At 42.3% G+C, this 16283-nt stretch overlaps 1 protein-coding gene across 5 annotated transcripts in view; it reads right to left on the minus strand.

Annotated features, from left to right (window-relative positions):
- The window catches only part of LOC139766370 (uncharacterized), a 130137-nt gene that overhangs the window by 34119 nt on the left and 79735 nt on the right, over positions 1–16283 (minus strand). For 3 of the 5 annotated variants that reach the window (XM_071694911.1, XM_071694910.1, XM_071694908.1), the window contains exons 2-10: positions 13087–13363; positions 12326–12466; positions 8812–8961; positions 7508–7674; positions 5163–5335; positions 4800–4995; positions 2368–2514; positions 2123–2258; positions 534–563 (exon numbers count right to left, since the gene is read on the minus strand). In XM_071694911.1, coding sequence (XP_071551012.1) covers positions 534–563; positions 2123–2258; positions 2368–2514; positions 4800–4995; positions 5163–5335; positions 7508–7674; positions 8812–8961; positions 12326–12466; positions 13087–13363 — 1417 coding nt within the window. The remainder of the gene's footprint in view (positions 1–533; positions 564–2122; positions 2259–2367; positions 2515–4799; positions 4996–5162; positions 5336–7507; positions 7675–8811; positions 8962–12325; positions 12467–13086; positions 13364–16283) is intronic. The other 2 variants (XM_071694912.1, XM_071694909.1) reach the window with 1 other exon arrangement.

Genomic DNA, 16283 nt, shown 5'->3' on the forward strand with positions numbered 1-16283 from the left:
TGAAGTTACATTTCAAAAAATTCATCATGCAAAATCATATATATCTCCACTGATTATCTTAAAAAGTAAAAGAAATACAGGAAACCTGTATAAATGCTATCAATACATACATAAGATGGGAAAAGGTAGATTTGGGTCAACATAAGGAATGGTGCAACAAATAAAATTTTAGCACAATGTGAATTTTAAACCTAAGGCAGTTGTCAAAAGCAAACATTTATGTGCCTTTAAGCAGCCAACATACAGAGAACAATTATTAGTATATATTTTCATGCCCTTTGGCAGCCTTTACACATTTACAGACAGTAATCATTAGCAAACAGTAACATGCCCTTCAAAAGCAATAAAACATTCATAATTATACCACTTTTTACTGATACTAAGTGCATCTTTAGACCCTTACAAATCAAAAACAATAATAATGAATATGTATATGAATATATACAGGGAATGGTTTGGCTTGATGTCTGGAAGCAGAATGGCAAGTGCACAGATACAACAATTCTATTTACAGTTGCTGCAGAAACTCTTACCGGACACTATATTGAGGGACTTGGAACCTTCTGGGGATGATGTCAAGAAGTAAGGAAATTTGTATTAATTCAGCTCTTTCTACCAACTATATGTGTATCAGTACAGAAAACTGAGATTTAGTCAAGAAATTCATCACACAGTATTCCAGCTAAATACTAAATGAATTGGGGCTTGTTATGCCAAATGAGTTTAAATTTCATATGGATATATTATCACTTTAATTTTTGTAAAGTATTTCACATATCTATAAGCTCTATTGTTATTTTTCTCATCATTATTATAACTTCCTATTAAAAAAACTACTACTTTTTAATTTTACTTTCTTAGATGCTACTAGAGCACAGCATTAAATAAAGTTTGTAATGAATGATGTGCTTTTTTAAATTTACTGAATAAGAGAATTTCATCATTGTATATCATCTGCATTAAATAAACTGACAATGGATTATGTACATACACATACAATAAATTTCTGAGCCTACAATATTTGAAGATGCATGCCATTTAACAGAAATTTATGTCTGGCTGGGGGCCAGATACATTAAATATAATATACAATACAGGTACTGTACTGTCTTGAGATTAATTGCAAAGAGGAGAAAATACAGAAATAAAAGCTTCAGGAAATAGTTATCACTTAATAACCTGGTACTGTGAGATTTACCTGCTTTCAACCAAACTTTTTATCTACTTCCAGTCACTCCAGGTTCAATCACTAAATGATCTTTTTTACAACAGTACAGTAGTATAAGCTGGTTTTGGTAAAAAAAAAAAAATTGGAAGAAATTCTCTGACAGTAACTGAGGAAGAGATGGACAGAACAAGGTAAATGACAACAGAGTGAAGCTAAAGAACATTAAGAATAGAAATCAGAGGTTAAGAAATGGGAGCCTACATGAATGAAATTCCCTTCCTTTATCAAATGAGCGACAACCACACATAAAACAAAACTTCTATGGTTTGAATGGTGGATAGTGAAACAAGCTACACGAGCCAAAAGAATATGCAAAGAACATCATAAGTTGAAAAGGTAATAAGAGAGATTCAAAGATGAGATTCCATAAATGTAAAACTTTCTCCCCATACACACAAACAGGGAGTTACATCAGGCAATTATAAACATCAATACACATTGCAAGAGATAGGGCCCCATGTATAGAACTCCCTCCCTGTACTGTATATATGGACAATGGTCAGTGTTGCAAACCACCAGACTAACAGGCCCAGGTTTGAATCCCAGACAGGGCAGCCAGCTCACTGCCAACTCAGCTGTTTCCTTCTCTTTGGGGTTGGTCAGTGAATGAATACAACTTTAGCTGGGGAGTGTATGTGTTCATAAGGTTAAAAAAAAGTATCATGCATGAAAGCATAAGAGTAAAACTCTTTCCCCATAACTCACAAAAGTAATCAAATAAACATGAATGGAAATACATTTATAGCATAATTCTTCAGTTACTTCAAAGTTCCAGATGAAGTTGAATGAACTCTCTTTTCACCAATCTATTCGGTCATTAATACTTCAAAATCTGCAATCATGTGACAACATCTCTAACTTCTTTGATTAAAGTTGAGTACCATCATTGCATACCTTACACAAGTTCCTCCATTACCACATGGATTTGCTGAAACTGCTGCACAAGGGTCTATCTGTGAGCATTCTGGGCCATAAAATCCTCGTAGGCACTCACAGGTGTGTGAACCATCTGATGCATTGTGGCACTTTCCTGAAAAGTTATTATATACAGAAATAATAATGTAGAAGTAATCAACACATATCAATGGAGAGTGTCATATCTACATGCTTGTGAGGTCATAAAGTGCTGATGAACTTACCAAAATGCATGCAAGGATTGTCAGGGAGACATGGATTTCGGTGTGTGCAGTTTGGGCCATAGTAACCTAAAGGGCAGGAGCAGATGTAGCCTGGAGGTGACTGTTGAAGGGTGCAATTACCCTTTCCACACACCCCTTCTGCACAATCTTGAGAAAGAAAACACTATCAAAAAGAGTAATACTAAATGAAATAAAAATGAAGATTAATAATAATCACAGTTATGGTCAACTCTGAATACGAATAATTCAAACTAGTTAGCAAAAGGTAATTTTGACTGTGCTCAGGTATGACAAGATGGTAAATAATAGTGCGTTGCTTATTTGGCACCCCTAATTGGAAATGATTGTACCGTATCTGCTACACTCAAGATATACATTTTTTAATTTGCATGAGCTAATTAGCTTAGTTTCATTATCGCATATAAAATATAAGAGACTGCTAAAAGTTCCAAGTTTCAAACAAATAGTTCCAATATTTATGTAAAGTTCCAGAATTTCTGACTCTTCTGATGACTCTCTAACTCTTAAACTACAAAGACCCATATCTCAGGATCTTGGACTGATGTCACTCTCTAAAAATATATGAGGTTATTACCAGATTTAATCACAATACCTTGATCACTCTGAGGTGAGTCGTCAATTATGATCCTTTATAGTGCAAAATATTAAGCAAACTAATATTTGGTTTTTGAGGTGATTTTTTTAAAACCATTTTGGACTTACATTTAAAACCTGTGACCCAAAACAATATCTTTTTATATTCATCTTAAGGTTTGAAAAATTTCATACAATGATAAAGTGTCGCAGTAGTCTAGTAAATTGCGATAAATTATGCAACAGCCTTGCAATCACCAATGCAATAAACCGTGCAACTGGTGTTGCAATGATCCCTACCACTTGCAATGAACCCTGCCGCTAGCAGTGTTGCAAAGCCTATCACTGATGGTAAAATGTAACCTGCCACTGAAAATGCACTATACCTTTTCATTAACAATACACCCTACCACTGATAATGCACTGAATTCTTCCACTAGCGGTACGGTCCAATTCCTGTCACATCCACTCCGTTATATCATTTGCCAGTTCTTTTTAACATTATACATTCCATAAGAAAGAGAAAAAGTAACAAGGGACTGATGTAGACCCTGGGGAAATAGGTAGCATATTTTGGTCCCCTAAGACGGCTGCCCGAGAGACGGGCTAGACTGCAAAAATTGATAATCCCTACTAAATCTTATTATTTACATTTTTCTATTATATGGTCACCTCATTTCTAAATTTTATCTCCCAACTCCTGAGCCCTGCAAAGGCCCGGGATCCTGGGTACTTTGCTACGGTTTCTCCCACTTTCTCGGTGGGATGAAAAACGATGAAAAACAATATGATAAAAATACCAGACTCACCCCTGAAACCTGAGGTGCGTAAATTGCACATACTCTGTCCTATGAAAGTAAAATCCCATATACTGATCCTGCTGAATTTTCCTCAGTAAAAATACGTCCCTTGAAACATTTGAAATCAGTGAACACGTGGTGTTGTCACATCCACCCTCATGACAACGTTGAGTGGATGTGACACATGACACCTACGGTGCATGGTGGTGACCTACACGACACTGGGTGGGTGTGACACCCGACACCTCCCGACGGAGCACGGTGGTGACCTACATGACACTGGGTGGGGTGTGACACCCAACACTCCCTGGCAGCTGCCGGGGCGGCATATGTAATACCCGTTACCAATAACCCCTTGTTTTGCTCCCTCCACCCTGGCGGTGAGGCAGATCAAGTGTCCATCTTGTTTGTTTGACTGTAGGAGAGCCAAGGTTGTTTCAAACAACTGCACCTACTGCCGAGCTGGCTAATGAGACCAGAGAGAAAAAAATCTGTATCGTAACAGTCTCGGAAATAAACAGAAATGTCCGAAAACATTAAAGAGCACTTACGATGTTTAGTGCCTTATTTTACACTTCTCATCTATAAGACCATGACTGTTTCAACAGCAATGAGATAACAGCGTTAAAGTAGCCGTGAATTAATTCTCTATCATAATAATCAGGTTCTTAGAACTCTTCTGGACCATGCACCGGCGAAATCGACATCGCTGTCTCTCTCACTCCCTCGAAACTTGACCCTAGCCAAGACCCGCTCATCGTTAGCCGCGGGGCTTGCCACCCATGCAGGAGGGTGACGGGTGCCATAATGGTTCTGCTACCGTAGTTGTGAGGTAAGGTAGCAGCTGGAGATTGAGAGAGGGAGGAGGGGGTGGGGATAAGTGGGTAAATGATGAGATGGTATAAACAAGAGAGAAAACCATACGTTATATCAACAGAGTACGACGTATTTGGGTTCGCCCAAGACTGATACTACTTACATAATCATAAGCAAAATGTAGGATTCAAACACCTTGATCTTGGATAACACAACACTCACAGTCACTCCTGGTGGTGGCTAGGACAGGTTTGGTGGCTATAGACACTCGGTCTCCCGCCCACGCCTGCACGCCCACAACGTACTCAGTCCAACTCGCAAGGCCGCCCACCATGGCACAGTAGCGGTAGATTTCCATTACACCTGAAACCACATCATCCCCTTCCTCACTTAAGCTGATGTGCTTTTGGGGGAACAGCTGAAAATCGGAAAGGAAAAGCTGGTTAGTGATATAAAGGTTGAGAAAATAGTATATATGTATATAAAAAAAATTACTTCAGGTAATAAGTGATGCGTACATGTAGAGCAGTCCATTGTACTTAAGTCAACCTCTACCCAAACGCACATTTGAGTCGAACTACTCACTGTAGCATGTAGCTCAGCAGTTGTTAAGTTGAGGGTGCCCTGTCCATAGCTCTCGTGGTCGACGGCTGGCGTGTAGGTGAGGATGTAACCCTGTGGGCGGCCGTGGGCGGGAGGAGACCAGCACACTGTAAGGCTGGACTCAGAGGTGTTGCTGACCGTTACGTTGAGTGGAGCTGCCGACGTTAACAAGAGAACAATATTATTCCCCCGTTGTCTACTGTCTACGAAATTAACAAGACTACAAACAAAAGGAATTGAATTTAATATATTACTAAAGTTCATTGTCATCCTTCTGTTTGCAGATTATGTAACTTAGTCCTACATAGTGTTATGATACCGTTTAATAAAAGCGTATACCAATTCTCAGCTTCTTGTATAATCTCCGGACCCCTTTTATGAGGCTCCTTCAACTACAAGTCTATAATCCTCGAGGGAACAGGATACGGTGGGGTTCTCTGGGGACGGGAAGGCGTTCGACGAAGCTGTACCTTTCCAATACGGTCTGATAATGATACAGCCATAGTCGAAGGTGCCCTATTGCTCAAACTATTATGTAACACTTGCGGGAGGAGCGTGCAAGCGTCACCTAGTCTCGAACGTTATATGGCAGCCTTCAAAGAGCATGAAATGCTCCCCCAAGCATCTTGAATTTTAAATTCTTTACTGGGGAATGCCCCCGAATCTCCCTGAAGTTCGTGATTTAGGAGGAGTTTGAAGGGTGAAGGGACCTCTAAAATAGCTAGGGCCGCCCATGTATATATTCCAGGGTTCTGAGTAGACTGAACGAGTGATCAGATGGATATTACGTGGTTTAGTTCAATAACTGGAAGGTAATTCGCCCGATTATTAAGTCTATGCAAATTCTGTCATATGAATCTGTTTACCCGAAAGACTTCCATGAACCGTATTCAACCACCCAACTGACTTGAGCACATCAGCTTCAGCCACGGGTGAGGTGACCACACCGTCTACCAGTTTTCGCCTTATCCTACCACCTCTCCATTGTTCTTTCTGAAACATTTGTCTCTGGTTTATAATCGGGCGAGTTTACTTCCAGCTGCTGAACTACAATTCGTGATATCCTTCACATCTCTCGTTCAGTCTACTTTGGTGTCCTAGAATGGCAAGTGGTCTTACAGACAACAATCTACTAAAATTAATTCACCTCCAAGTCGTACGGAAATTCACGTTTAACCGACAATAAGCGAAAATCGAAATCAAACGTTACGACTTCGCAAAGAGTGAAAATTACATGATCTCTTCAACTACCAGAGGGCACATGTGGACTCGTTCCTAAAATGCGGTCTTTCTCTCATATTGGTACACAGTAAAACTATCATTCGCTCATAGTTAAAATACGAAGGAAAATATAATGTTGAGTTTCAAAGGTGCCAAGTTTCATTCACACCGATCGCAATTTCGTTTTTAAGACGTCAATTCTACAGGCCTCTTTCGTTCTGCCAAAGGACTAATGATATAGTTTTCAATGCATCTACCAGTTGACAGTCTCTCTCTCTCTCTAAATAAATGAAAAACATGCAACAAATTTATCCAACCGGGGAGTGTACATACCGTAGACTTACACACACACACACACACACACACACGCACACACAAAAAAAAAATACTCCTTTCGATCACTTACCTTTACGTAAACCTAACAGAAAAAGAAACGATACAAAAAATCAGACAAACTACTCTAGTCTACAGCACTAATTTCATACGAAAGATCCAAAACGATTTAGAATAACATTTTATTTTTCTAGCTATATCAACTGCCTTCTAGATCACACAGGGGTAACTTACAATTCGCCTCATCTTTGGCCTCATCTCCCGTCGTGTGTGTTAAGCCATGTTGGTATACTACTTCTGTGAAGAGCCCATCAAACTCTCGTACATCTACTGTTAAATTTACAATAGGTCCACTCTCTTCATTTATACAACCCACGGAAAAAAGGAGAGAAAAACAAAATAAAATACTATCTGAATTTAAAGGAAAAAATTAATCAAATGGTAAATCATTACATGTTTCTTAAAACAAAATTCTGTTTTTGATGTTCGTGTGTTAAGTAATAACAATGTGCTATTCGACATGTTCCAGACAATAGTGTTTTCGACGTGTCTCGGACACTAAAGTACTCGACATGGTTTTGACACTGATGTACTCGACATGTCCCTTGCACTAGTGCTTTTGACATACTCCTGACAGTGGTGTCCTCGACATGTCCCTATCACTTGTTTTACTCATGTTCCTGACATATGCGTAATCGACATGCTCCTGACACTGGTGTACTCGACATATTCCTACACAAGCGTATATGACACACCCCATAACACTGGTGTACCTGACATATCCCTGACGTAGAGGGTGAGGTTGGCAAGATCGTATCGCTGAGGAGACCCATCGTCCACAGCTCCGACGAGAAGCTCCAGCGGCGAAGACGCCAGAGCGAGGGGCGCCGACACGAGCACCTCGCCCGTCTCGGCGTTGACCCTCACTGGCGACCATTTCCTGCAGCATACATCATCTTCCATCACTACTCATGATCAAAACATACAGGCAAAAATCATTATCTATCGATGCATCTAGAAACAGTTATGTTACACGTAAATATGATCAGAGTGTATATGCATCAACGACATTATCGGCTACTTAACACACCAATATTGCAGATAAATATTTGTCAATGTAAAAGTTTCTTGGAGTGTGACACTGGTTATGTACACAACTGAAGTACGGTTGTGAAGCCGCTTCATGGAAATTTGATAATTTTCATAAAACAACAATGTTTACAATTATTTCTGCAATGTCTGACAACACGAGTTTTTATGACTTGAATTTATTTGGGACGAAGCAATTCATAACACACATCCATCTAAAAGCCAACTACACTGAGGTTACAAAAGGGCAGCCCTGTGCCATTAATAGCACCCCAAACACACACAACCCGACCTATGCCAATAATGCAGTTAACAAGAGCCCGTGACAAACCAAATTCTGGCGAATCTTTACAAACACACACACACACACACACACACACACACACACACACACAGTTTGTGTGTACGTGGTTGTAAAATGATCTTGAACACCAGAGATAAGTGTTCAAGATCATTCATGATGGGTGATTATAACTTGACACGTCTTTAATTTTCCCAGTATTATTATAACATGACACGGATGGCCTTCTTTACGTCGAGAGACCTAAGATCCAATAATAAGTTATTAACCTTTGGAGGAGAAAGAGAGGAGGCATCTGGAGATAAATGCCTGTGCCAGGTTCGCCCATGGCGATTCTCTTCCTCCCCTCTCTCGCCTTGTGCCCCTTCTTTCGTTCTGTTCTTCCGTTCTCCTACATCCTCCTCCTCTTACCTAAACTTTCGTCCCTTTCCTTCTCCTAGTCTCTCTGCTTCACTTTACATCCTCCAAATCTCTCAATTTTTCTTCTCTCATTCCTTATCTCTTCCACTTCATACTTTCCCTTTCCTGACAGTTCTCATCTTCCTCTTTACAAACCTACCCTCCTACACCTAACTTTCCTTTGACTTATCTTTTATTTATCTGTTTTCCCTAATCCTTATATTTTTTTTCTTTTCTATCCTTTCTCTCCATGTCCATTCATTCTCCTCAGGCACAACAGGTACTTACGGCGGGTCCAGAAAGGGGCTGAGACGGAACGGCAGAGAATTTTCCGCCAGGAAGTACCGAACGTGGGAGTTGTAGTCGACAGTGTCGTCGTCAGACGCCCTTACGGTCAGCAAAGGCGTCCCCACCTCAGCGTTTACCACCACCTCCGCGCTGAACGTCACGACGACAGAAATAGATAAGATACAATGTCTATTTCTTTTGTCTGAGCATCTTCATCACATCAATTATGCTTAAATAAGCCTTTAAAATCTTTCATCCACCTTTATCTTATGTATATGTGTACTATTATTTACTCTATATCACCTTGTCTGGATACACATAAACAATAGCCTATTGTTTTGAAATATATCTCTGCAAAAGTAAATGTTAAATACTCTTTATTCTACTTCATAATATGCGGGAAAAAATCTCTTTAACTCTTCATGATTTTCATGTCGACTGACAAGGAATGACACTGATCCATCAACGACACATCGAAAACCAAAGATCCATCAATGATACGCTGACAAGTTAAATTATCACAAAGCTACACTAATTTTTCTTTACATCAATTAAGCTAATGGCATCTGCACGATCGCACCGACTTCCAATTCTCAAACACATCCTATTTCTTTTTAATACAGCCTACTGCTTGATAAAGAAAAGCATTTCTTAGTAACATAACCTTTTTTGATAGCTTTTATCAATATACCCAATTAGTAACAACCTGTTTCTTAATAAGTCTTTATCTACAACAGCCTACTCTTGGTAAGATAAAAACCATTTTTTTGTTAATGATCCTTTTGTTCGTTTTAATGTATATTTCATGTCTGCCTATTTTTTGAAGCATAGTCTTTCATTTTTTTTTTTTAGTTTCAACACTTTCCATTTCTTAACTAGTAATATTTTCATTTTTTGTTTCTTTACAAAACGTCAATACGACATGGTATATCCAGATATTAGTAAAGTTTGGTCAGCATCCGACTATGAATGTAATTAAGGACGAGCGACTCGTTTTACAAGTTTTAAAACTTGAGAATCTGATTAAAGTCAGTCTCCCCTACAATACTTAAATGGTCCTTGACGGAGTTCCACCTTCGAATGTTTTGCAGACATTTATATATAGGGCTCTGGTCTTATCCATATCTAACAAAGAGATAGAGAGAGGACCATTCTCACATGTCGCAAAAACTCCTAACTTTCTTAGTAATGCGAGCGAAAAAGTCGAGGACGACCTTGAACACAGGTGCTTGAAGCTGTCAGCGGACCAGTGTGTGTCGTGGGGGAGGGAGTGTGTGTGTGTGTGTGTGTCATGGGGGAGGGAGTGGGGGAAGTGTGCCTGTCCTGGAGGAAAGAAAAATGGATAACATGACACCGAAGGCAACAAGGTGTCAGGGTCTTGCATGCGTCGTACACTGTGAGGGGAAACATGGCGACAGGTGGTACAGATGGGGAGAAGAGGATTCAAAGTGAGTGGGGTCTTGCATGCGTCGTACACTGTGAAGGGAAATATGGCGACAGGTGGTACAGATGGGGAGAAGAGGATTCAGAGTGAGTGGGGGAGATGTGTGGGAAGACAGGGTAGTTTGTGGGGGAGTTTAAAATCTGCTCAGCTAAAGCTCCTCCGCCGCCAATCATGTGACATCAGATCCTCAGGATGTAAACAAAGAGGCGGTTACGCGACCAAGGTGGAATGTGACGTCACGTCTCTCTAACGGACAGCCATAGAGTTGTAACATTTAAACGAATCTTAAACAGATCTCAACGTACAGCCATAGAGTTGTAACATTTAAACGAATCTTAAACAGATCTCATATTTCATAGATATTCGTCCAAAGATCAGTAATATCCCACGAGCCTAGACTACAAACGCTTTGTTTAATCAGAAAAATAAATCCTCTTCATGGTAGTAATGGAGCCACTTCACCGTTGACTGATTGGCGGTTAATGAGTTTCTGAAACAAAAACAGAGCGCTATAATCCCTCCGCTGTGTAACAGGCCCTGACAGACACACTACACATACACACAGTGAGGGCGCCATGAAAACACAGCTGGATGCATCCTAGCAGCTGTGGACACCACACCTGTGACCCTTCTCACCAGGATATGGCTTAAACGGAACCCAAAGAAATTCTTCACAATCATCACCCTCATAAACATACGGGATATGCGTGCTGCAGGTCGACATGAGTCTTATGAAAAGATGCCTTTTGTGTTTATCTTCTCGTCGGTATCATAGTCAATTGGAATGAATCATAAATTGATATCTGCTGTACCACCTACGAATAAATAGCTGCGAAACACTACATTTAATGGAGTGACTTAAAGTTTGAAAGACATCTTTATAGTTCAAATAACTATCTCATTCACGATAATAATTATCAATAAATAAAAGGAAACAAAAGGATACTGACCATGCATCGATTTTACTACCCATCATATATATAGTTTTTTCCAACGACACTTTACGGCTAGAACAACCACCCTGAGCTGATAAAATCCATCGCATCGCAAATGAAACAGTTCAATCAAGTCTCCCTTCCTTCGTTCCTGTACGAACCAACTGCCTCGACACCTCCCTTGGGGCGCGAACCTCGGCCGTTGCATAAGGCCATGCTTAACTTGAGAGAGAGAGAGAGAGAGAGAGAGAGAGAGAGAGAGAGAGAGAGAGAGAGAGAGAGAGAGCCAGGATATACGCTAGGGACTCTTATATAAGTGTCAAGTACTCCCCACAAGGGTTGACTTTGTTTACAGAACAAGAAACCCATTGAGAGTTCTATGCCGCCACACTCTATACTCCCTAAGCACGAGGGTACTACTACCCTTGAGCTATCAATATTAATCTAATGAAGAGCAAGGACACCTACTGTGGTTTACGGTGAAAGTATACGTATACCTACTTTACACCCACTGTGGCGTAGTGCAGGATTTTTAGCAGTACTGTGAATAGCTAAATTTTTGAGCGATTTTGTTTCCGTTTCGCTTCGTTATTGCGATCTAACTTAAACAAGACTTAAGTGATCTAATTTTCTTTCACGATACTTTAAAAAAAAAAGTATCCACTGCAGTTAATTCATAATGCTGAAAGGGAGAGTTCATCAATGCAGTTTCCCTGTAGTGGTGAAGTGTTTAAATCCACTGCTGAAGAGGTAGTGTTTACTGCCACAGTGGTTTATCTATAGTGCTGCAGGGGGTTTACCTTAGTTTACTTTCACTACGGTTTATCTGCAGCACTGAAGGGATACTTTATGTGTCTGACTTGTAATACTGGGGGGGATAGTTTACCTTCACAGGAAATTGCCTGAGTTTACTCCCTGAAGTCTATTCGATTTTACTCGCTGTGGTTTCCATTTTACCCCATGTGGTTTACCCCAGTCTACCTAATCTAAACTTAAACTCTACCTCTCTCGTGGTTTACCCGAGTTTTCATCATTTACCGCCCTCGGGACTTAACACGGGAGTGTACACCCACCGTAACTGCCCCCCCCGAAGTTTTACTTACTTCCATTCTGGTTTACCTCCGCCGTGGCTTACCTGTATCGCTGGAGGGAGAGCTTCGGGGTGTGCTTGTTGTAGTGGGCGGCTGCTACAGTGAGCGGTCTGTTGATGGCCTTCCCGTCCAGGAGCGCCACCACGATCAGCCTGTATTCCTCTCCCGCCGGCCTGTCCACGTACCTGGTGGTGGGGTGGTCGAAGTGAGCGAGCGAGCGGAAGGAGGAGACACAGGGGGGTTGGTGGTGGTGGGTGGGTGGTTAGAATACCTTTTGACAGGCTAGCAAGAAGAGAGAGAGAGAGGGGGGAGGTCAAGAAACCGTCAAAAAAAAAAAGAAAACCACTTGACAGGTTGTCTCATGGAGTGAGGTTGTTGGATCACAACCCACTCGAGTCGAGAACCGTAAAAAAAAAAAAAAAAAATTGAAAGGTGTATCTAATGTTGGTTTACCTGGCTATCATAGTTTGCCCAGTGGTTCAATGACGATGGTTTACTTAGAAGAATTATCCGAGAGGTTTACCTGGCGATGGTTTTACCTGAAAGTAGCTTATTCAGTGGTACTTCACCTTACAGTAATTGACCTGGCGGTGGTTTACCTAGTGGAGATTCATCTTATGGTAGTTTACCTAGTGGTCGTTTACTTATGGGCAGTTAACCTCTAGAGGTGGTTAACCGGGCGGTAGTACACCTGCAGTGGTTTATCTAGTAATAGTTTACCTGATGTGGTTTATCTGTTTGCCTGGATGTGGTTCATACCTAGTGGTAGTTTACCTGCAGTAGTTTACCCCCAGTGGTAGTTTACCTGGCGGTGGTGATGGTCCCTCCCAGCTCATCGATGTGGAAGTAACTATGGTCAGTGGAGTTAGATTGATGCAGGTGATATCGGGGCGACCGGTCGTACTCCGAGGACGACCATGAGGTCGAGGACGACTGGGAACCGTGGCGGGTGTCGTTCAGGAGGAGGAGGTCGTCGCTGCCTGCCCTGTCGTCCACCAGTCGAACGACCGTGACCTTCACACCTGACGGCGCCCCGGCGTAGACTCTAGGAGGGCGAGGTGACTGCTCCAACCGCAGGTGTCCTGTCGGAGAGAGAGAGAGGGAAGCTGTCTTGATACTGGGCTTGAGGCGAGGGCTTAGGCCTAGATGTGTGTGTGTGTGTGTGTGTGTGTGTGTGTGTGTGTGTGTGTGTGTGTGTGCGTGTGTGTGTGTGTGTGTGTGTGGGCGGTCTCGTGACGCAGCTGGAGCCGGTACACTGTTCACTGTGGGGTAGAGAGAGAGAGAGAGAGAGAGAGAGAGAGAGAGAGAGAGAGAGAGAGAGAGAGAGAGAGAGAGAGAGAGAGAGAGAGAGAGAGAGAGACCTACACGATAAGGCACTGTCGTCCTGGGATATTCTACCCAACATGACTACATTATCCTTCTTTTCTTCCCATCGCTTGACCGTATGATCTCATTTCACACTCCCCCCTCCCCTCCTCCCCTCCTTTTCTAAATTCACACACGATCCATTTTCGCTGTGCAGTCGATCAGTGCTGCTGCTGTGGTGGAGGCGCCTGTCGCCCGCTGGGAGGAGGAGGAGGAGGAGGAGGAGGAGGAGGAGGAGGAGAGGAGCCTGGTGCGAGACATCCAAGACACGGTGGTGTCCACATCCGCGTCCCCTCTCCTCACTACGGTCATAAAACTCGACACTGGGGCCGCTTTACGACGCTTGAGACCATGGGTAAAATGCCGGTGTATGGTGTGTGAGAGAGAGGAGAGAGAGAGAGAGAGAGACAATCCACTTCACACTGTGTTGATGGATGGATGGATGGAATGAAGACAGAGTCGAGATGGATGGAGATGAAGGAACAAAACGTTGCTACAGTGAACACTAACGCGAAAGGTAGGTAGCTACGTCTGTAAGACCAGCAGTGTGCAATTTCCCCCCTCACATATATCCGAGGTTTGGATGAATCATGCAGCTTGGCTCTGTCTGTATGTGACCTAAACAAAAGTAGTATCAAGATATTACCATTGGTTTACCCCCTACCATCCTGGCAAGCCCAGACATCCGTCCAAAGACAAAAACCAAGAACAAATACTATCTGCTATGACTGAACAATAAAACATCCCTTCATCAATTACAAAATCTTTAATACGTACCTTTATATAAAGACAAAATAAGTAATGAAAAAAAAACTCCTATGTTTGAACATCATTTATCGTCATTATTTCAAGTCACGTAATTCGGTATTACAGTAACCTCTTAGACGAATTAAGAGAAAGTTTAAGCACAGATAATGATGTCTTTTGAGATGCTGAGCCTCCAAGGACCTTCACCTCACTAAACTTGGAGACGTATCGAACCTGTTGTTACGTTCTGCTGTGACGAATTTCAAGCTCACGCCTCTCTGCTTCAAAAGCAAGATTTACCGACCTAAACCCTACTGACACTCAGGTACATTTCTACGTTTTCTATCCCGTTGTGAGAGAATGAAAAGACGATAAAGTCCCATTTATGTCGAGACCTTCAGGTGTCGAACACTACTTAAACGTAACGATTCGATGGGTCACTGAATCAAGGATGACTTAAACCTGGTGAGGTCAAGTTTCTCCTGAATTTGTATTCCTTGATATCAGATCACCCGCCATGGCCTTCGGCAGGCTTGTGAACATCTGATGTGCCTCATCACCAAGTCAAGCCATGCCACAAGGGAGAGAGGTCATCATTAGCGATTATTTCACAGCTGAATCATTTCTGATGCATTGAAATTCCCAGCAACGTCCCCAGGCGTGCATGCAGCCCTTCACGATCGAAGACCGTGGTCATCCCAGCGTGTACTCTCTCGCTTGCTCAGGGGCGTGGCACTCCCGTGAGGGAGGTGGGTGCCATTCAGAGGCATTGTCCGTGGCTGTTTGTATCCGAGGTGCCACGCCCTGGAGAGTTCAGGGCCAATCTGTGCCGCGGGCCAGAGAGACTACAGATGACATCTCACGAAGCAGTGAGTGAGAGGTGTAGTATTACACAGACGAAGACGTGTGTGTGTGTGTGCTTGCGTGACGGAGGGCCGGTCGCAAGGGAGAGTGTCTGGAGGCCAACTTCCGAGTTCTGGGGCATGATGTCCCGTCTTAAAGAGTAGGTCAGTTGTTATACTCTCCAGACGACCTGCCTTCTGGCGTCCCTCTGACACTGGACACGAAAAGTAATAATGACAGACGTGTGTGTGTGTGTACGGGGTCACGTCTGCTTCCTTCTGACCCTGGAGGGGAAAAAAAAAAAGTATGAAAGAAGGTTTGTGCGTCGGGTGTCATCCGACCCTCGATAAGAAATGACCAATGAAAGAACTCTCGTATGTGCCACAAATTAAGAGCAGGTACGGTATCCTTGCCTGCTGGAGGAACGGTGATGATACCCTCTGCATTATGCTAATAGCATCCCACGACCGAGTTAGGGAGAAGCGAAGTGTCAAGAAGGCATGAAGGCGCGCGTGTGTGTGTGTCTCTGTCTCTACGCGTGTGTGAGTCTCGTCACCAAAGGAAGTCTGGAGGTCAGCCTCGGCTCGAGGACTGGGTCCCACACACGACAGACTCAGCTCGGTCAAGGTAACACCAGCAAGTGCTCTTAACGTATCGAGTAAGCCTATTAGTTTTCGTGACATATTCTCTAAATCAGTGTGTTGTTACTTATTCATTATCTACCTGTAAGTGCATACGAGAGGCTGCTGTACACTCGAAGAGTCACATCTCCTTTCCATTACATTTTCCTTTTAAGTATACCGGTTTCCAAATTTTGCAATGGTCGTAGCATTGATTTCCTCTGGGCTTAGCCTATTTCACTTCACGGTTCCACAACACTTGCTGAAGAAACGCTTCTTCAACGGAGCTCGGGACTTTTAGAACAATATCCAGCACTTGCTGACCCTGAATAATGAATTACTTATGAAAGATGGTTTGTGTGTTTACAGGTAAAGCTTTAAACACGTTAAAATTCCTTGGGTGTAAAAAGTATAGCATAAGCAAAAG

This window comes from Panulirus ornatus, chromosome 57 (genome assembly GCF_036320965.1).
Source record: "Panulirus ornatus isolate Po-2019 chromosome 57, ASM3632096v1, whole genome shotgun sequence".
In the NCBI taxonomy this organism is placed as follows: Eukaryota; Metazoa; Arthropoda; class Malacostraca; order Decapoda; family Palinuridae; genus Panulirus; species Panulirus ornatus.